Below are 22571 nucleotides of genomic sequence, written 5' to 3'. Positions count from 1 at the left end.
AACAGAGTAAGGCTGTGGACTGATGTTTATTTAAAATGCATGTGTTGGGGGAGTGGAGATGCTTTCATTATTTTGGGAGAATATCGGCTGATTTATTATAACTTTTTGTTCTGTCCACTGTTCTGTTAAGAGTAAGTAAAGCTAAACACAGTAACTTGCTGGGGTTGTTTGACCCCAGTAATCTTTTCGGCCATGGCAGGGTGTCGGACTAGATGATCTACTCAGGTCCCTTCCGACCCTAGAAACTATGAAAGTATGATCCAGGGGGAAATTCCCCGGTTCTGTTAAATTTTTACTTTCCCCGGAATCGGAGTGGACAAATGAAACAGTTATAGCAGATTCTGTTGCACCGATAGTGTATTTTGACCTTCAAAGTGGCATAAATGTTATTCTCTTCATGCCCTTAAGCTCTTGTAAAAATCTTGCCCTTGATCTTTTTTTCGGAGGGAATTGAAGTAATGGCATACTTTCAAGGTGGTAGAGAGGAATGATGCCTTTGCTGTTTTGTGCTATATAAATTAGCCTTTCAGTTAGGACAGGACTGAAATGGCTGATCTATTAGTAGGTAAAAAGGTAACAATAACTATACAGTTGATTGGTTTATCAAATTACATTAGTGTCTATGTAGTATAGATTATAAAACTGTAAATGCAGCTTCAACACTTGAATTAAAATAAACTTGTTTATCAATATTCAGACCTTGCAAAACTAGTTAAATCCTTGTACAACACTTTGCGGTCGATCCATTGGCTAAATGATAGTTCCACTGTTTAGAAATAATAATATTTACATAAAATTGCCACTATGAATGGTACTTTATGACTTGCACCATAGAAATAAACTAAATGTTGTTTCTTGTTTAATGTTTTCATTAAAGAATGCAGCCCAGGCATCTTTAAAGAAGTATGGTGTTGGCACTTGTGGACCTAGAGGATTTTATGGAACTTTTGGTAAGTAATGAGTTCATTTCTTGTTGTTAAAAATATTTATCCCGTGTTGCTTTTAAAAGTGTTTATGCTGGGGAACTGGGCAAACCAAAGCTTTCCAGTCTGTTCTGTAGGTTGTATCCTTTGCAGGGAGCACACAACATATCTCAGTACAGTGCTAATGCTAATGATCAGTAATATTTATCACTACTAGAATTAATTTAAACAAGTGCTCAAAAGACGTTTTTCCCCTGTCTGTCCATCCAGTATTATTCTGGAGTGAAGTCATAAATTCAACCGGTCAGATTAAGCATTAGAGCACCAACAGAGAATAAATTTAGGTCCAGCAAAGCACAATTAAATGATGGGGGGTTTGGGAGATTAGAAGAGGGGGAATATACATAATCCAATTAAGACTCTAAGTATTGGAATATTGGAAGTGTTTTAAAAGATACAAAGTATTAATTTTCTTTGGACAGTACAGGATACCTAGTAGTAATGGACTTGGGTTAAATAATCAAAACTTAATCTTTAACATTGTTTAACCAAACTCGATTATCTGCCATGTTTAGTTACTGGATGAAAATACAAGTATTTAAGCTGTAGGAACAGAGTTGATTGGACTTACTCTTGAGCAGTCAGTGGTAGGATTCTAACTGTTGAACCTGGATGGCTATTTCCTCTTCTGTCTACTAGATAAAACTGCCTTATAATTGTACTTTCAGTAACAGCCATAGTATTCAGAAATTAAAGTGTATGATTTCTTTTGGAGAAACTTCCTTATCTTTCAGAATTTCACTTATTTATACTACAGGCAGTCCTGGGACTTAGGACACAATTGGTTCTGGAAAACAGCATCTTAAATCGAAACATTGTAAATCAGAACCGTTTTTTTTCCATAGGAAACATTGTTATAAATGGAGGATTGGTTCCTGAACCAAGGTCCAATACCCTATTTTTACCAAAAATAACCCAGAATTTTGTACTCAATCAATTATAGATGAGTAATATAGTGACATCAATGGATTTATATTGTAAATAGCAATCATATTGATTGGAAGGACTTTGAGGCAACTGCTAACTTTTTGAAGGGCTCATGGTTGGACTTTTTGAAGGGTTCTTAGATGGAGTCTTCTGAGGAATCTTGGTTGCAGGTTTTTCTGTAGTCTTGTCTGCTTTCTTAAAGTGTCCAAGAAAGTTTGGACAAATGTTCTCCAGGTAGATGGGTGATGCAGCAAACATGTTCGCTGGCGTTGTGTTGGATCAGGCGTTGTAAAGTTGAAACTGACACCAGAAAGTTGAAACAGGGTGTCAATGTATAAACTTTGTAAGTGCAAAACGTTGTAACTTGAAACGTTGTGAGTCGAGGACTGCTTGTACTGTGAAATTTGGTGTACTGGAATATGTTAAAATGAAAGACAGACAGTAGGCTGAAGGCAAAGGCAATTAGAACTTCTTCATAAAATGCTTGAAGCAGTAGTTAGCTTTTGCTTTCTGTATTTGTTAATGGTGAAACTTCCAAGTATATAATTTGTCTAATCCTATATTCAGAACAAAATACTCTTCCCAAGTGACATTTATTTAATAGGTTTTTTTAGTGGTAGGAGGTGGAATTTTTGAAGTGTGACACTAGTAGCAGGTATTTTGGTTGGGGGGGGGGAGGGAAGGGGGTTGTGAAATGTCAGTGTCTGAAAACAGTTAATTAGAGAATGAAGTTTTGTTTTAAATTCCTCTCTAGTTTCTGCTCAACCTAAGTAGGTAGTTCTACAGCTACAATAAGCTAAAGAAATCTCTTGGGCTCCCACAAGATTCCCTGGAAATTACAGCTGTTTTGTTGTTTTACCCACGTGGTTAAAAATGGCTTCCTTAAGGGTAACAGTACATATGATGATCTCTTCATAAGATGAGCTTTAAATATTTCATTTAATCATATCAGCCCGAAGTGGTCTCGCAGTCAACTTATCTTTTAAATTTAATAAATATTCCATCTCTGACAAAGCAAATTTGTTTTATTTTAGTCTTTGAGAAGGTAACCTATTCATAGCCTCTTAGTCTCTTCATCAGTATAAAGGAATATCTGGTCTTTCTCTCCACCCAAGGTGATAGTTAACTTACAATATAGTTACCAGTGAGCTGTTTTGGGAGTTGTTGATTCCTGTGATGTTTTTTCTTGTCTGTGGTTCAGTCCAGAAAGACTTGACTAATAACAGCTCTCTCCCTCATCTTTTTGTAATTGCTTCAGCTAATTGTGATTATAGGCTTTTGTGAATAAGACAAGTTCCATGCTTGTCTCCTGTCCTTTTCAAAAAGAGAATTATGAATTCCAAATTCCTTGTTAAATAATACTGTGCTTGATTTTGGTAGCTCTCTGTGATTCTTTGGTTATTTATCTATTTTGTTTTCTCACGGCAAATGATCTTATCTGTAGAATTGGCGGTTGACAGATAGTGAAAGGGCATCTGTTGACTGCATCATCCAGCATTAGATGTGATCTCTTAAAACTAATGGCTGCTTACAGACGTAAAGAAACAAAACGAAGCAAAACAGCACGTAAATTTCAACTTGGTGAGCCCCTTGCCAAGCCCAGCACATGACCAGAAGAGTCATTGCCAGAGATGTGGGGTTCCTGGAAAATTTTGAATTTTCTCTGCTGGGTTGAAATAGTTAACAAATTATCTATTATGTAATTTTTTAAATATTACTGTTAAGCCTAAGCCACTTTGGGTGCTTAGTGCAAGCAGAAAAGCAGGACACAAATATTTTAAATACATAAATAATATTCCAGACCTGCATTAACAACTTCTAAAATTATAATGTTTTAAAACAATATAGATGCTAGTCTATACTATGTGTTGTTTAACATATTGATTTATTTAATTATATAGGATTCCTGATGTAATTCTCGGGATGTTGTTCCAGCACTTTGTTGTATTAGCTTTCTGTATATGGCTTGTACTCTTTCAGGGCAGTTTCTATATGTTATTAAATGTTTCTTTATTCTTGTTGTGTTGTTAGCATACTCCTGCCCGCAATATTTATAACTACCAACTTCCTTCCTTTAGTGGCTTGAACTTCTCTCTAATGATGCCCACACTAGTTTTTTTTTTTTTCTGATTAGGCATTATTATGACTACTTCAAGGCAAAAGCACTAAAAAACTAACAGATCTTGTGCAACCACTTCCAACTTCCCCAACTCCAGAAAAGAATTGACACATTGCTGTGTATGTTTGCTGAACTGAAAGTGAAACAAAAAATAATCTTAGTTTTAGTTTTGCTTTCACTTGCAGTCTGAGATGAAATAAGAATTTTAGCTTTGGTTTTTATGTGACCTGCACAGCCAATTAGCTGAATTTCTAACTTGATTTTTGGTTTGGATTATTATGTGAATCTATTTACCCTTCTGTTTTACAAATCAATAAAACATGTACACTCTTACACACTTTGTAGGGATAATCACCTGAAAAACCATTACAACTTTGAAACTGCCAAGCTTGCCTAATATTGTATTGGCATCTCTTGATTGTTACTAATGCATTTTATGAAACAATGAATTTTTAGAAATGGAAAATTTCCCATGGAAAAATAAAGCACTGGAAAAATTTCCATTTTGGAACATTTTCTGCCCCACATCTCTGGGCATCACGTTAGGTGGACCCAGCTCACCCAACGTCTGTATAGATCAGATGCTTTAACAGGGCTTTTTTGTTGCATTTATCTAATTGCTGAATTAGCTATTGCTGATTGTCTAAACTATAAGATAAAAGTGCCAAAAAGCCCAACCGACGTGCCTGATCTATACAGACGCTGCAGAGCCAGGTCAAACTACATACCGCTTCCTTTGGTAAAGTGAGGTTTCCCCCCCACACACACACACACGCACACACACCTGTCGGCAGCCAATGTAATTGAGTAGTTGATGTCTATTCAATTTAAAGTGCACTGAGAGCGTACCAATTTTCTAACTGGGTCTTTGTCTAAGGTTCCTGCTTTTCTTTGTTCCTAAGACTTGGACCTTTTCAGGATTCTTAATAAAGTCCTGCCAATCTTGTGGCAGGTGACTTTGACCATTCAGTCAGGGGCTGGCTTTTCCTACAGTAGACTGTATATGGTATATATGGTGGGTTCAGCAAATGAGGAATGTTGTCTGGCACTACTGTAGAACGTGGGAGTTGATTTGTGGTGGTTGTCAACTGGCAGTCCCTTGGATTTAAAATATTCTGTTTTGGGAATTTGATTTTTAGAATGTTGCATATGAAGTGGGATGCTATCTAAAATTAAAAAATCATTATGATGGTGATACATACTTCCTGTAGACTTTGGAAGTTTGGTCTCTGCTCTGAAAGAATCCTTGCATAACATTTGGTAGCTGCATGGCTTAGAAGTCTCTCTCACTTCTAGAAAGGTAGAAATCTGGTTATAGGTTAAAGATGTCTTCTCTGGGGAAATTTGTTTGTTTATGGCCCTGTCTGAAAGATTTCTCAGATTTAAACATTAAGTTAAGGATATTAGTTTTGCTGTTGACTCTGCTTTTTCCATGGGAAGCTACATGTTATGCCTTTCTTCCATGATAATTTAAGCATTCTTGACCATGAAGTTGTATGGTAATTCACTCTTAGCAGGACTATGTCTCTCTTAGGTGCTTTATGTTGCCCTTCACCACTGTACCAAGATGCAGCCACTTCATTGCTTTCAGCTTGCTTGATATACAGCAGCCTAGTTGCTTGCTGCCCATTGTTTTGTTATTTTTCAGCCATAAAAGGAAGGATGGTGGTTAAACATTGCTCAGGAGATAGGATGTCACGCATTTTGGTCTCAATTCTGCTACAACTTAATATAGCTATAGGCAATATCAACCAAAAACTCTTGATTTCTCCCTGTCTGTATAGAAGATACTTCCCTGTCAGTGGAATACCTTCAGGATGAATTTATGTAAAGTGCTGGGTAAATTCTAAGTATCCATTGTACATCCTCCCCTCCCCCAAATGTACAATGTGCCTCTATGAAGAGGTAGTTCCAGCCCTAATGTCTATAAAATGTATGAATGTAGTGTTATAGGTCATTTGGGGGGGGGGGAGGGGATGTTTATTTTTTTTGTTGTTGGTCCCAGATACATTTTGAGATGTGTTACAAATGTCATGGTCAATGCTTGCAACTGATAGACATTTGTTTCTTGTTGATCAAGTAGTTCACAATTTTCCACCCATCTCCCGTGCAGTCCTTTTAATTGTATGTAAAAGTGACTCCAGAATGGCCATCATTAGCTTTTTCATTTCTTTCCTTCTGTATTTCTTCTTTTTCCTCAGTTTTTTTTTTTTTACTGTAAAGCAAGATCAAGGTATAACTATCTTCAACTCAACTCCCACTCGCATGTAAATCTCTATTTACAGTTAAATGATACTTGAAACTCAAGCTAGCTAGCCTGAAAATAAGGATACTGGCTCATTGAAGATGCAGTGCTTGAGTAGTGTAGGTCTGCCTTTGCAAACTGGAAGCAGCACAGCTCATACTCCTTGGTTGCTAATTCAGTCATTTTGTACTGCGTGCTTGAACCACGTTGTGGGTATGTCCACAGAGCAAATGAAATTAGTAGGCTGTACCTGGAGGAAACATAAACCTGATAGCTTAATCTAACTAGCGTGGGTAGTATAATAGCAGTGAGGATCCATCAGCATGGACTTCAGCATGTGCTAGCAAAGTGAAACTCAGCAATGACAGACTCAACTGGTATGGGTAAGGACGTTACAGTTGTGCTTTCAGATTGCAGTACAAATGCAGCTAATATGACTAGGGGGTCTGCCAAATTTGAGGCGGCTGCTGGCCAATTGCACAGGCAGACCACGATGGGGCTTTTTTGGTAAGTTCCCCTCCCGGGAGCCCACCAAAAGTGCACAGCCTGTGTGTTTTCATGCAGCCTGCCCAAAATCACGGTTTGTGTGAGAATCATGAATCTTGCATGTTAGGTCCTGTTATATGACAGTTGTAACAGTTCACCCTCACTAAGCTACAGGGTGGAACATTAATGTTCCACTAATTGCTGCAATGAAGATGAACCCTTACTTGGATTTTCTTTTGATGAAGTGATTTTTGTCGCAGTAGAGAAGCCACTGATAAGCTTATCTTGATGTTTCAATTCCACAGATCATGTAAAAATCTGGGGGGCTTCTCGGATCACGCTACAGATACTTTGTGTGTCCTACGTGAGTTCTTATTCTTTCCTCGCAATAGCCATAGTTCCCAACTTTTACAGACCTCACGGTCTGACTTTCGCTCTATGGCAACACTTCTATAGCTTATCATACTTGTAAAGTATTAAATTCTACTCACTTGGTGGTTGCTTCTGGCCATGTTGCCATATTTTTCTAAAGGTAGTACCCCTTCACAACATATACTATATTAACTAAAGTTCAGTTAAACTCTAAAATTGGACTCTGCACCCCTTTAGATGCTTGATATTCTCCTGATGTCTTTGGACCAAATTTCTTTAATAAAGTGCTTAAGGTTATTCCTTGTTTATGCTTTCTGAGGAAACTTTCTTTAGGCAATTCATAGCTTCAGGCTCAAAGCCATAGTTCAGCTTTTCTCTGCATTCTTCAGCTGATGGGGCTGCATTCTTCAGTATTCTCTTCTGAATTAGTTTAATGATATACAGTAAATTTTAATATGGTCGCTACTTTTGCTGCCAGATCCTACTCAGGCTTCTCTTTTCATAATTGAGTCAAAGTTCATTCAGTTTCCAGACTACCAAGGGATTCAGTCTGGTATGTCCAGTTGTCATTTGGATATGAAGAATGCGGTAGCAAAGTTTCTTAAAACAAGCTTTTTACACTTGTATGAAGTATGTGTTCTGCATGTAATTTCAAAGGCCACAATCTGTATTCTTCCATGTGAAGTTATGATAGAGGTGTTCTAGCTGCTCTTGATCTGGAGTGTACCTAAGTATGTCTGCCACTGTTGAATCAAATTACCAAAAATAAAAAACACTTTCAAGGGGTTGTGGCTAAGGAATAAGTTGTGAGCTTGTGCTGTGCTGTGCTGTGCCAAGTCAACCTATGCTGAGTAGCCTGGAGGTGGCAGAGGTGCAGGGCAGTCCAGCATGGGGTCTGGGCAGCTGTAGCAGGAAGAGCCTGGCAGCGGTGGAGGGCATTTTTCCCTTGCGCCAAAGAATGGTTTTTGCCAGGCAGTTGCTGGTGCTCAGTGCAGGCAAGTCCAGAGCATGTGTGGGGCAGACCAGGTTGGGGCTACGTGCATGGGTACCCACTGGTACCGTGGGAGTAGGGCCAGTAGAAGCGGGAAGGAGCTGCCACTGCCTGGGCTGTCTCAAAAGGCAGTCCAGCCAGGAGTCACCCTAGTCCTGTTGCATGCCCAGGGGGCAGCCAGTACATGCCACAGGTGGGCAGTGCAGACCAAGTGCAGGGCAGGCTGAGGTTAGAGCCGTGTGCATGGGTTCTGGCTGCTCCTTTCTCATCTGGAGTGGGTGTGGGGCAGGGCAGGGGCTGTGTGCTGCAGGCTGTGGTGGGGAGGTGCTGCAGGGCATGCAGATTCCAGGCTTTTGCAGGGTGGGGTGGGCACTGACTGGTTCAGGGGAGCATGCGCAGAGGCCTCCCATGCACACCCCGCCCTCCCCCACACACCTCTGGGGAGAGTCCTGCTCACTGCTATGTGCGCATACCCCATCACATCCTCCCACAGCTCCCCCACAAACCCCATATCCACCCACACACCCATACACCCCCCCAATACCCACCCATATCTGCACATACCCCCACAACCTCCCTTAAATACATATATGTTCACTCACTCACTCACTCCCCTATAAATCCCATACCCCCAACACCTGCTGCAAAAGTAAGACTTCATTTTGTGATATTATGCAATCGCCACTATATGCACAATGCAAACATACACAAATCAGGACTTTTAAAAAAAAAAAAAATTTAAAGTATCTTATTGTCAATGTTTAAAGTATCTTATTGTCAATGTTTGATTTTTAGTATATAACTTATTTTTTTCTGGTTCCAAGTTGGCAAACCTGCTTCCCAAAAGGAGTACTTTCGGGGGTAAGGGGAGGGACTTCCAGTGGCAAAAGTCAGGACTTAAGGGGTGGGACTTCCAGCCCCAAAATGGTGACCAGGGGGCAGGGTACCTGTTAGGGGGTGGGGCTACCTTGGCAGCCCTCGACAGCTCACCAAAACTCATTAAGTGGCTCTCCAGCCAAAATAATTGCCCACCCCGACCTAGATCGCTTAGTTATAAACCAGGATCTCTTTGTACTATGTGCAGAGTAAAGAGGACAAAAAAAAATCTGCCCTGTAGTGTTTAGCATAAGGGATTAAGCATAAGGAATTTATTTTTATTATGAGAGAGAGAACACAAGCACATTTGACACGTTTGTTGCATTTAAAATCAAATACTTATTCTCATGACTGTTGGAATATCTAAAGAGACTACAGAGAAGTTTATCAATCCCAAGTAAGACTGGGTTAATCGGTTAATTTAATATTTAATTCATTATGTACATTTTTGGAAGAAAATTCGTGTTTCAGCAGATGACTTCTATATATTTGAACACAGACTATTAAATCATCAATATTCAGTCTTTCAGCTGTAAAAATGATTTGACTGTAGGATTTTTTTAACCTTTTCTCAAATAGATGTACACTTGGAGTTGGAAGATCGACTAGCAAAATTTATGAGAACTGAGGAAGCCATAATATATTCATATGGATTTGCCACAATTGCCAGTGCTATTCCTGCATATTCGAAAAGAGGAGACCTTGTATTTGTGTAAGTAACATTTATCTTCTGGAGTAAAAACTCTGTGTTGGAGGGAGCAGATAGGTATTACTTGGATTCTTTAGCACTGATCGTTTTAGGGGCACCTTGTTCAAAGATCTGGTATTCTCTAGCCAGACATCTCTGTCCCAATGTAGTCTATGAACATTAATTTTAAAATATGCTTGGGAAGTGTATAGTGCAACTGAGGGAGGATGCAAAGGCTGTTTTAGGGCAAGTCGTCTCCAAATCTTGAAGCTATTAGGCCATTCCTCTGTTTTAAAATGAACCTGAAACTGTTTCATCTTAAATCAGCTATTGGTGAACCTGAGTGTAGTGTTTTTGATGATTGCTGATTTACATATTTTACATTGGCTTATCCTAATGATGGCCTCATCACTGCAGAAAAACTACTTCCAATCAGCTGCATGCTTCCTGCAACACTTTTTGAGAAGGTTCATTTGGGCAGAGAGGCTAGCACCGTCCTTTTCGTAAATCTTCAGTTCTCTGTGGATAGGTCACTGCAGAGTTTACCTTGATTCAGAAACATGGATGAAAATACCATGTTTGGATGGATGGAAGTTGCCTGAGTAAGCCAAGAATGCATATGTGTCTACGTAAAAGCACTGTTTGACTCCCACCCATGTGCAGTCTTCACATTGCCACTGCAGTTACCTAAGTTAGGCACTAGGATCTGTGAAGGAACATTCTGGGTTATTGAGTCGTATTTAAGAATTATTTTGTGACAGCACATTATGTCAGTCTGTCCTACCTGGGCCTCTGTGTAAAAGCTTGTTTTGCTTGCATAGACACGCTCTGTGGCACAGTGTCTGAAAAAGTATGTAGATTAGAGAGAATGGGCTTCCGGAATAGCACTGGGGGTTGCTGAAGGCAGATATTCTTTCTGGATGACCTAGTAATGTGATCTTTGCAATGGGTAAAAAAAAAATCTGCAAGTCTTGATTATTGTGGGCTCTGGCCCACTCTGAAGGTAGGTTTGTGAATACCAATGTGGGGAGCTGTACCTGGAAGCTGCATCTGTACTCCTGCAACTTCTTCCTGCTCTCTCCCCCTTCTGCTCTCCAGCTGCAGCCTGGGAACAGATAGAAGTTGCCCAGCCCATTCATTTCACTACCTGCTAGAAGTTGTACCCCCCCTGCAGCCAAGGGGCAGGGATTAGGAACAAACTGGCAACACAGGCACAGCATCCAACCGTCCAGCTCCAGCATGGTTGCAGGCAGAGGCACAGCCAGCCAGATCCGGTAAAGAATCTGCTGCTTTATTATTCACGAATCTTTAGCTTATCAATTCTTCCTGCCGTCTGTCTAGCTTTAGGTAGCCTGCCATCACTTTTTCTTACACTTTCCTCATCTTTTGGAACTCAAGATACTTTTACAACCTTTGTCCTTAGTTGTCCTGAATTTCTTGAAGCAAATCATACCTCATGCTCCCCTTCCCCAAGCAGCCTGGATGGCTAACTTGACCCAGAAATGGAGAAAACCTTACTAAAGGGAAGCACATTGGGCTGGGTAGATGACCCAGCTGCTTATGTATCTATCTTACAGTACTTTCAACTAGTCTGCATTTCTTTAGATTACTAGTGAGATTGTCATGGAAGCTAGTATCAAAAGCCTTCCTTGTAAGGTATGGCACACCCAGTGTTCTCCCTACATAGAGCCTACCACGTCGTCATAGAAGAAAATCAAAGCATGACTAAATGCATTCTTACTGGAAGTTTCTTGTAACCGTATTTTCCAGTAGGTGCTTAGGAACAGATTCCTTGATGAGCTACCATGTAATCTTTCCAGGTATTGCAGTCAGAGAGACTGTTTCCTAACTCCCCAGATCCTCCCCATTCCCTTTCTTAAAGATGGGCATTATATGTGCCTTTTTCTGGTCATGCAGGACCTCACCCAACCTCTGTGAGTTCTCATTTATTTCAGTGCATCTCAAAACAGATTCATTCTAGGCTACCAGTCCACAAAGACTATGATGTTATGTCATATTTACTTTTAGAAAAACTAAGATTTAATTTACAGTAATTTTGAGAACCTTTGTGGGCCAGGTTGGTGGATGGATGGGGCTCTCTCACTAGTTATGGGCTTGGATATTCTACGGTGCAGTAGCGTTGGAGGGTGCTGCTCTGTTAGTTGATCTGGGATTAGAAAACCACTTGTGTATGTTAGGGAGTTGCTTAATTTCCTGGTAATTGAGCAATCAATTACTGGCAGAGCTAATAAGCTACAGAAGAGGATATAAACTAGATGCTGAACTAGGGTGCAGATGTTTACTCATAGAGCTACCTTCCAGTTCCTCTCCTCCATTCTTACACCATGCTGCAAAACAAGAGTATCAGAAAGAGTACAGTATCCCATCTAGACCATCTGAAATAGAAGAGCTCCCACATTTGGTTTGATCTACAAACTGTCAAGATCCTACCAAGGCGCAGAGGCTAATGTTCTTTAAACTTCTTGCACTATAATTTGCTCTAGTGAAATATTGCACAGTGTTTTTACTTATATTTACTATATAATCCAAGTCCAAGAAGACTTTGAATTACCTCCCAGTAATTAGATTCTATACATGGAAAATTATAAATTTAAGTTTCTTTGTATAGATTCTAATTATTAGCAGGGGTGGGGGGTATCTTAAACTTGTCCCTCTCACTCCTCTGGCAGAGAAAACAGCAGCAGGCAGGTAGGTCTGAGGCAGCCAGGCCCCCATCCCTTGCTACCACCTTATGTCTGTGCCCTCTGGTGCTTGCCCACTTGCTAGGTTCTCCCCACCTTCTGCCTTCTGCTGCTTGCCTCTCCCCATCCCCACTCCACTGCCACTGCTTACCCTATGGGATGCTTCTGGGTTTGGCCCTGGCCTGGCAAGTCAAATGGCAGTGGCAACTCCAGCCCTGGGCCTGGGTCAGAGCTGGAGCTGGAGGAGCTTCCCTGAAGCTACATGATGGTCCCCTCTTTACTACTGCTATCGCCTTCACTGCTGCCTGGCTGGGCTGGGGTGACTCATGTGGTGGGGGAGGGAGCATGCAGCAGGAGGAACATGGGGGAGACTGCATGGTGGGGGTCTTCCTTCCCCACTTCCCACAGAGTGCAGGCTCCTCTACAACCGCTGAACTCTGCAGTCTCCTCTGTGCTCCACCTGCTATACACCCCCCTCCCCTGCTACATGAGCCACCCCAGCGCAGTCAGGGAGCAGCTGTGTCCCCAAACTACAGTAGCTGCCTGTCTAAGTCAGTACTCAACTCTGACAAGGTATTTTTCTCTCATGCTTAATGGGGAAGGGATGTGGGGGTGGGGGGCTCATCTTGGATTTGAATGCAGTACATCCTTTTTGACTTGGAACTGAATTGCTTTAATTCCACATAGGGACAGACATTGCACATTAACCACTTTAAGTGATCAGAAACTGATTTAAACCTGTAACAGAACAGATGTTCAGTGCACATAAACCAGTTAGAACATGGCTGAAACCGGTTTGAGATAAGCCTGGTTGAATGTAGTATCAGACTTAACTGATTTGGATCAAACCAGTTTATGCAATGTCTGTCCCAGACCCCTTGCTGGTATAAAATAAACCAGAGTCTCCCAGCATGTTCTCCAGGCTTGGCGGGGCTTTCTGCTCCACAGCAGAGCTGGCCCCTCCTCTCTGCTCCCTGGCTGCAGCTCAGCAGAAACTTCAGTTGTCTCTCTGACTTCTCTCTGATTTTCCCCCCTACTTCTCTCCCTACTCCCTGCTAAGCAGGGATTATTCCCCTGTCCCCTCTACCTTAGACAGACACTTCTCAGCATTAGCTAGCAGGCCACATGCTGGCTACAATTTGTGCTGTGGCAGATGGGACAAAGACAGAATCAACAGGTAGCTTGTAATGTCCCTCTGTTTTCTTAATGGGCTGATAAACCCTGAGTTGGGGGTGATAAACACTGTGTTATCAATCCCCTACTGGGCTGGTCAGGAGGGGGAGGGGTGACCCCTTCCTAGTCAGAGTGTCTTGCCTAAACCTAGCCATGCCCCCCTCATCTCAGCACTAAGGAACGAAAGGGAGGGCTACTCTAGTGCTTCCCCCTCCTCTTCTCCCCCCACCCCCTTGCCCGGCTTATCGCCTGAGCTACTGCAGGTATGTGCCAGCATTTCTGGGATGTCTGTACAGCTACAAACTGGTTCAGCCAGGTTAGACTAAACTGTAAAAGATTAAATCAGTTCAGGCTCAGGCTTTTTGAATGTCTGTCCCTAGCTTAACAGCAAATCTATTTTGCCTTATGTAGTTTCTCTAAAACTTTTTGCTGAGAGGCCATCTCTTGCAAAAATGTGTCGAGAGCTCTAACAGAGCAAAAATAGTTCATATGCAAATCTGGTTAGGGCTGTAATGAGGGATGATGAACTGTTGAGCTCTTACTGAAAAAGGGATGGAAAGAAAGGGAATGTCTAAATCTCATTTCTGTACCCTTGCTGAGACAATCTTTGTGACATCCCTTTGTGATGGTCACTCATGCTCATGACCAGTATAGCTGGCCTGCTGCCAATTACTGCCAAGGAATGACATAATGAAATCAGTAACTATGCCCTTGGAAAAAATGGCAAATATACTGTGGCAGTATACTTGAGTTGAGATACTGGGGCTACAGCATAGTTTTCTTAGGTGTTCAGACATTCAGTTATGCCAAAATTCCTGAGAGACAACTTTGGAAGCAATAGAATCTTCTTTTTTCTATATATTTTTTTTTATTTTGTTGTTTTTTCCAAAATAAACACTTCCAGAAATATTCTTGCTGCTTTCTGGGTTGCCCTGTTTGGTTTCAGGTTGTCCTTACCCATGCTATAATCACTTATGTACTTGGAAAATAAGAGAACTGTACCAAACACTGCACTTCAACAGAGCAGAGTCTGTTGAGAACTTACAACTGATTATAAAATAAGATAAATAAGATACCATATTTTTAAGGAATGTTCAGTCTGTCGCATCAAAATCAAGCTTGCCCAAGTTTACCCTTCAAATACAGTTCTATGCTGAAAGGTGACTTCACTTTTATATAAAAAAATAAAAAAAAAAAAAGCATCAATTCTAGGTCTATTTTAATTCCCATATAAAACCTAATCCTCTTGCCAAGCACAAGATAACTTTTCTGTTAGCCCAGATCTACAAGATAAGCCTTTTCTTTCTTATACAAATCAAAATATTTTGCAAGACAAATCATGCCTTCTTCTATAACTGTAATCAGTACCTTTTGAGATTGTACCCTTTCACACTTGTGCAAGTGCGTTCACATCAGTCAATTGAAACTTTCAGAAAGAATTGACAGGGGAGATTAAAAAACAAAACAAAAACCACAAGCTGTTTTAGCTGCATGTGGCTTACAAGAATAAATTACTCCCATTCATTAAAGGTCACAAAGACTCGGGACATTCTTAAACTTATGGTTATAATTACTGTCATTTCTTTATAATCAGTAGAATAGAACTGGATGTTCACTAATATGTTTTATAACAAAATATGAAAATACTTGTATATAATGTTTGCTCTATCTTGCAAGTCCTGTAGAAATATTAAGATCAGCCCAGCATATTGCATGCTGTGAGGTATAATTGTTGTGAATAGGAGTTGCATATAAAGTATATGTATTGGGGAGGAGGAATATATACTTCAAAGTAGCCATGAAGTGTTATGCTGGCTTGCACCTGTACTGTGCAGAAGTGAATATCCTTTATTCTACCCAAATCTGATCCTCAAGAACTTGAAGAATTGGACAGCAGTCCTAACATTTCCCTCTAATATTGACCCAGTCAATACTGGAATTACTGTTTTAAGAGATGATTTAAAACAACTTAACACAGTTGTCTGCTCCCCAGGACTAATTATTTTCAAATGTTACTTGATTAGGGCAAACTTAAAAAAAAATGCTCTGCAGAATTTTTTTTAAAAAGCTTTGTCTGTTAAGACCTGCATGATGTGTGATATTTTATGAAACTTTGAAACTTAATAGTTATGAAACAACTATACCAGGCAAGAAACCAGGATCTCATTTTTTTTGTGTTCTGGCATTCTAAGAACATACTAAATACATTGGTATCAAGAAAACGTAAGCTTGGAAGTGATTGTATTTGCTAATGTTAAAAATAATGAGCTTGTGCCGCAGCCTCTGTGGTTTCCTACCTGACAAGCGATTATTGCCATAATATAAAAACTAGTTGACAAACTTGTAATAAGTGTGTCTTAAAAAAATATTTTTTGCAAAGTTAATGAAGAAAACTGCATAATAGCCGAAGAGTTTTTTTGACAGATACTAATCCTTGTCTTTTCTACCATACAAAATGCTTATACAACCACAAAGCTAACAGAAAGGTTCTGCTGGATAAACAGAAAAGCCTAAGATCTAATCTCTCTTCTCAAAATTTTCCTAGTGAGAAATGCAGTCCACTTTATAATAAGAAAATAAGCTATACATTAGGTTAGATTATTTTCTGGGAGAACATATACCCATGGCATAAACCACAGTAGCAGACACGTGGTTAGAACTGTATTCTCTAGTCCAACCAACTCGGTTAGCTCTCTAACAGAAGTTGTAGTTTGCAGATTCGTATTTTAAATGAAGGCGGATTAGCATTTACTGCATTGAGTCAGTGAAGAATCTTTAAACTGGATATGTTGTATTATTAGCTCTTTTCCACTAGCAGTCTCCACTTCAGTGCCATACAGCATTTCGCACTAAAGCAAAATGCTATTCTTGGTATCGCAAATTAGGGATTTGGTATATGAAAATGAAGTTGCTGTTGTAATGCTTAATTATTGAATGTGCAGAAAGAGGAATCTATTTTGAACTTTAAATAGTTTTCTTAATATATGCAACTGCTACCTTTCTAAAAACGTTTAGTGGGGAAAGATTTATGCATGTTTTTCAAGCTCTCAAGAAATGGCTTATGCCTGGAACTCTGACAGTCCTTAAAAGGTAGGATAAAAGAGAAGGAATGAGGTTCTGAGTGTTGTCAACACTAGTGAGCATGTCTACTGCACATTGCTTCAATTTGTTGTCTGTACTGTGCAAATGTGCTGCTAAGGCTGATGGAAAGCGAGGAGTGTAATTACAGGGCAGGAGTCCTCAACACGTGTTTCACAGGCAGCATGACAGCCTCCAGCATTGCTTGCAGACACAGGAAATTAAAAAGTTAAAACTGAAATTGATGGGAGAATTACAGCAAATTATTGCCTTCAACATATTATTTACTCAGTATTGTTGCTTATGGGCCAGTGAAAGCTGGTGACCACTGTTGTAGGGGTATTATTGTATAGCAAATCTATAAAGGGTTGGACTCAAGGGAAGTACCATTATATATAAGCAGTTCAGTGTAGTTCAAAAATTAGGAAGTAATTCTATATGATCCCCAGAGACCAGTACATGCTTTGGACAACCTCTGGACTTTGTATTTAATGAATAAAATACAAAGATGTCTCCATATAGCCAGAAGGGCTAAGAGACTTTAAAAATAAGTTTTTGTGTCAGTTACAGCACTGTGTAATATTTAACTACATGTATGAGTAGAGGGAAGCTCAAATGCAAAGCAGTCTAAAAGGGGTATTAACCAACTTCCCTCTTTCAGGAATTCACATTTTTCAAACTTCGTCTGTACTAGTATCATACCAATTTTGAGTACTTTAGAATTATCAAGCTAAACACAAACTTCAAGCATTTCTGTATTTACAGTGATGAAGCTGCCTGCTTTGCTATTCAGAAAGGATTACAGGCATCTCGTAGTAACATCAAGTTATTTAAACATAATGATATGGATGACCTTGAGCGTCTACTGAAAGAGCAAGAGATTGAAGATCAAAAGGTAAAACTCCTTTGAAGAAATGTTTGTAGTCTTTTGCTGATTTTAACTGGGTTGTATATTTGAATGGATACAATACTCATTGTTTATTATTTGTCTTCTACAAACCTCTACTGAATTCTTAATACTGTTTATGTAATTAAAATGGATTTGGCTGCTGCATGTTCATTTACTGTAATTGCACTGATGAGAATTAGGTTGGAGAGGGGAGGTCACTAAGGACCGGGAATCTAAACAGTGTTTCGTACCCTTATACACATGTTAAAAGAAAGGTGTTTATAACTGATCCCACTTAAAACTGATCTACTTAATTAGCACAATCCCTTAACACCAATTTAGAAACTAGAGACCAATACTATTTTTGTAATTAAATAATTAAGATAAAACTATATTGTATATGAGGGTGGAGACAGAAATTATCATTTTCCCCTGATCTGGCCACAGATCTCAGTTTATAGCCATGTACAAACATAAATGCATGGCTGCAAACAGCCTAAAAAATGCCAATTGAATGAGGAGTCAGATAAAGACGTTTCAAAACAGAGCGTCTTTTGTAACTTCTCTTTGTACTGCTGGCCAAGCTTGAGCTGTTTCCAGAATGGGAGGGAGGAAAGGAAGCAGAGGGAGTTCAGTTTGGGTTTTTTTCAGTCCCCTCAGGAAAATTGGGAGGATATATTGGAGCCCCCCCACCCCACCAGGTGGCTGGGGAACCCCTAGAATGAGCTCCCTCCACCCAGAACTCTTCCTGCAAAGTGTTCTCAGTTACTCAGGGAGCTGCATTTCTGTCTGCACCGAGGTGATGAGATTTCCCTACTGTTTTAGAATCATAGAAAATTACGGTTGGAAGGGAGAGAGATCTAAAGAGTTCCTTTCATAGAATTATAGGAAAATTAGGGTTGGAAGGGTCCTAAGGAGGTCATCTACTCCAACCCCATGCTTAAAGCAGTACCATTCCCAACTAGATCATCTCAGGCAAGGCTTTGTCCACTACCTCTCAGGGTAACCTGTTCCAGTGTTTTACTACCCTCCTAGTGAGAGAGTTTTTCCTAATATCTGACCTAAACTTCCTTTGCTGCAACTTGAGACCATTGCTCCTTGTTCTGTCATCTGCCACCAATGAGAACAGTCTGGCTCCATCCTCTTTGGGACTACCCTTCAGGTAGTTGAGGGCTGCTATTAAATCCCTTCTCAGTCTTCTCTTCTCTACACTAAATAAGCCCAGTTCCCTCAGCCTCTCCTCAAGTCATGTACTCCAGGCCCCTAACCATTTTTGTACTCTCCAATTTGTTCAATTTTTGTGATAGCTATCTGGATTTCTTGGTAACCCAGTCACAAGCAATTAGTCATTTTCAGCACAACCAAATGTGAAGTTATATCTAGGAACAGAGAATGCCAGACCATGCTTGCAGGAGAGGAGACTTTGAATTGAAACAGGGTGAAACAGTATCATGTTGAAAGATCACTTGTATATGAGCTCTCTGTGTGGTGTCAGAAGTGTTAATGCAACCATTGTATATAAACAAGGAAATATTGAGTACATGTAGATGGGTTCTATTACCTCTGTATTAACAGTGGGGCAATTACTGCTGGAATACTGTGTCTAGTTATGGTGTCAGTAATTTAGATGGGTATTGATAATCAGAGAAGATTCAGAAAAGAGCCACATGAATGGTTAACAGTTAGGACTGACTTAATCAAAATCTATAATTGCCTGTATAGGTGGCTAATAGGGGTGTGCGAAACAGGCTGTATTCTATCTGGATTCAGATTTGGCCCAAATTGGGGACAGTGGTTTGATTAGTTCATTTGGATCACTGTCCCCAATTCAATTTGGCCGAATCTGAAGATTCATTGTTGATTCAGATAATCAGCGATGTGGCCATAGACACAGCTTTAAATGTTTTTTCTACGTACCTTCAGGTACCAGGCATGGCTCGTGAACACTGTGATAGTAAGGCAGATGGAGCATCCCACAGGAGCATGGGGGGGACGGGGGGCGGGGCACAGGCTTGGCAGCAAGGCCAGAAGTGGACCGCAAGCACTTCCAGTCCACTTTTGGTTCCGCCACCAAGCATGCTGCCCCCCCCAGCTCGACGATTAGCCACGGGGGGACACCGGGTGCCCTCCCAGGCCCAGGAGGCACTAGTTGCCGAATCATTGAATCTTTCCAAATCTCTCTGAATCGATTCAGAGGGTTCTGATTTGAGTTGGAGAGATTAAAGTGGCTCCTGATTTGATTCAGAGATTTGGTCACCGAATCAGGCCAAATCTCTGCCAGATCAAATCAGTGACCGAAGCTTTGCACAGCTCTAGTGGCTAGAATGACATAGAGGATTCTTTGTTCCAGAAGATGACATTAAATGGCTGGAAGTTGAAATTAGAGAGATTCAGATTAAAAATAATGCCTGAATTTTTAGGTAAGGATAATAAACTATTGAAAGAATGTTAACAAAGGTTGTAGTGGTTTTTTCCATTGCCAGCAGTTTTAAAATGAAACTGAAAAAGCCTGCATTAGATGGCAGACTGATAATGATAGTTCCTTCTAGCCTTATAATTTATTAATATCTTAGTTCCATGTTACAGAATTGTTTCAGTTATATGTCAACTCCGTATTTTCAGGTTCCATTTTAGAAGCAAAGTTTTTCTTGAATATAGGTAATTAAGTTGTCCTACAAAAGAATCAAATAACCCAGGAAAGGACCCAAAGAGTTAAATGCACTAGAAATATTAAAAGCTGCACTGATTAAAAATTCTGCCTTGATATTTTTATTACATACACAAAAATCTGTAAGCATAAGTTGAAACTGTAAAGAGTCCTGCTTACAGCTTAAGCACATGGATAATTAATGCAATTTTTATGGTTCTTTTAAAGGAAAGAAGGCAGATGTGCACTCAGAACAATATAGAACAAAGGTTCTCTTTAGTAACAAGATCCTGTTAAATTGAGAAACTAACCACTGTCACCTTATGCTGAAAAACCGTAAATGAGAACATTATAAAGATCTTTTTTTCTAAACGTTTCTATTGGCTGTGTTGTAGAGATCTCATTTTGAAATATACAGCCCCATATTTTCTTCCACTTAGGACTGCCATTTCGCTGTCAGCGATCACTGATTTGCTACTTAGTGGCAGAGAAACTTAAATTTGATGCAAGATGCAGGAACTTTAAAAAAACCCACTAAAACCAAAGAAAATTAGCCACCTATGAGTTATTTAACATTATTGCTAGAGCTTAAGTGCTAACTTGTAAGATATAAATGTATCACAAAATGAGTGATTATCTTTTTTCTTACAAAAACCAAACAAACTTCTGTTGTCAGTAACAATCTGTATATACTGAAACTGCATGTTTTTGTTTCCTAAGAATCCTCGTAAAGCCCGTGTAATTCGCAGGTTTATAGTGGTGGAGGGATTATATATGAATACTGGAGATATTTGTCCTCTTCCAGAATTGGTAAGTAGTTTTGATTTTCTTTTATTTCTTAAGCTGTATGTTATGTTATGAGTACTTGGTGCATTTAATGTGCCTAAAATATTCAGGACAATTTATAGGGTCTTTCATATGACTGTGGGAACACTGTGTTTTTACTTTTTCCCGAATTCTGTCAGTAACGTTGGACTGTCTTGTATGCTTTGCACCATTGAATAAATCTCCAGATAAAATTGAAGTATAAATACAAAGTGAGGATCTTTTTGGAGGAAAGCCTTTCCTTTGGAGTCCTTGGAGAACATGGGCGAGGAGTTACTGAACACTTTGGAATAAATGTAAGTGATAATAAATGTCGCTAAAGCTTTGTTTCTTTCTGGGCTTTTTTGGTGTGGGTAGGAGCGGTAAAGAAGGGCAAGTGCTGACACTTGGCTGCAGTTCTACTTACTGTGCTGAATTCTGATAGGAGAAGAATGCAACTTGCACTATTCTCTTTTTATGTGTCTTCTCTCCCTCTCTCTCCTCTTCCATAATATCCCGTTACAATTCACTCTGGATTTGAATTTGGCTCAGACTTCTGTTTCCAAGAATAAAATGTGTTTAGGCAAAGTCTTGTTGAATAATTCGTGTTAGAGTAAGAGAAATAATGATGTGCCATTTTTTATTCTTTGAGGATAGTGTGTGTAGCAGGGCACTAGGGTGCTTGCTACTGACATTAGGAATAAGGGCTGCTGAAGCTCCCTAAGACAGCACAGGTGTTGGTTGCCGGAGCAGCCAGGCTGGTCACATGACTTTATAAACAGCCCAGGCCAAAGCCTAGCAGCAGTTCCCTTCTGGCAGCCTGAGGTGCAGGAGAGCCCAGCAGAGCAGAGACGAGCGGTGCAGCCTGAGCACCTAAGGGGCCGCACCGTGGAGAGGGTGGAGAGAACCCTGACTGAGACGCCTTTGCAAGAGGGCCAGGTGGGCCTGGACCCTATGTTATAGCCGGTAGGCTTATTTTGAGTTAGAGCCGGTTGGCTGGTAGCTTTGCTTTGCTGTTGGGCTGTTTGTATAATACCAGAGGACCGGGTGAGTCTATAAGGGGTGGAGGAGGCCTCATAGGGACCCCGCAGTAGCGTGGGAGGGGGTCCTGGTGCCGTAGAGGACGCAGCTTTGATAGGGGGCAGCGAGAAGCCCCGGAGTGAGAGACCGGAGGACCAGGCAAGGCTGTAGGGGTGGGGGAAGCCTCATTAGGAGCTCCCCTGGAGTGGGGGGGAGGGGTTCCTGGGTGCCCTGGGAGGGCACAGTGATTGGTGCTGGAGCTAGCACTGTGGGTAAGTGCCAGAGAGAGGCGTGACGTTGTGGGGTGTCGTGACCCCGGCCCCGTGGGGGGGGCGTATTTTGCCCAGTGGGCGTAGGCCCAAGAAGGCGGGTCTGGGGGCCAGGTAAGGCTAAGGCCGCCTGAGCCCCAACCTTGGGAAGCCTGAGTTGGGCGTAGAAGACCTCAGTGCGGGCAGACACATGAGAAGCGCGAGCACAGGCCCACGTGCGGGCACGGAGCGTGGCATAGGCCCCAGGGAGGGCGAGGAGCGCGGGAAGCGTGGCATAGGCCCCAGGGAGGGCGAGGAGCGCG

The 22571-nt window shown here is 40.8% G+C and overlaps 1 protein-coding gene across 1 annotated transcript in view; it reads left to right on the top strand.

The window, feature by feature from the left end:
- SPTLC1 (serine palmitoyltransferase long chain base subunit 1) overlaps positions 1-22571 on the top strand; it is a 58732-nt gene that overhangs the window by 17774 nt on the left and 18387 nt on the right. Inside the window, exons 5-9 of the mRNA XM_019555077.1 lie at positions 878-950; positions 9579-9711; positions 17406-17535; positions 20897-20986; positions 21190-21297. Of these exons, the coding sequence (XP_019410622.1) occupies positions 878-950; positions 9579-9711; positions 17406-17535; positions 20897-20986; positions 21190-21297 (534 nt within the window). The remainder of the gene's footprint in view (positions 1-877; positions 951-9578; positions 9712-17405; positions 17536-20896; positions 20987-21189; positions 21298-22571) is intronic.

This window comes from Crocodylus porosus, unplaced genomic scaffold (genome assembly GCF_001723895.1).
Source record: "Crocodylus porosus isolate Cpor-Errol unplaced genomic scaffold, CroPor_comp1, whole genome shotgun sequence".
Classification (NCBI taxonomy): Eukaryota; Metazoa; Chordata; order Crocodylia; family Crocodylidae; genus Crocodylus; species Crocodylus porosus.
This window is presented reverse-complemented; position numbering and strand designations above follow the sequence as displayed.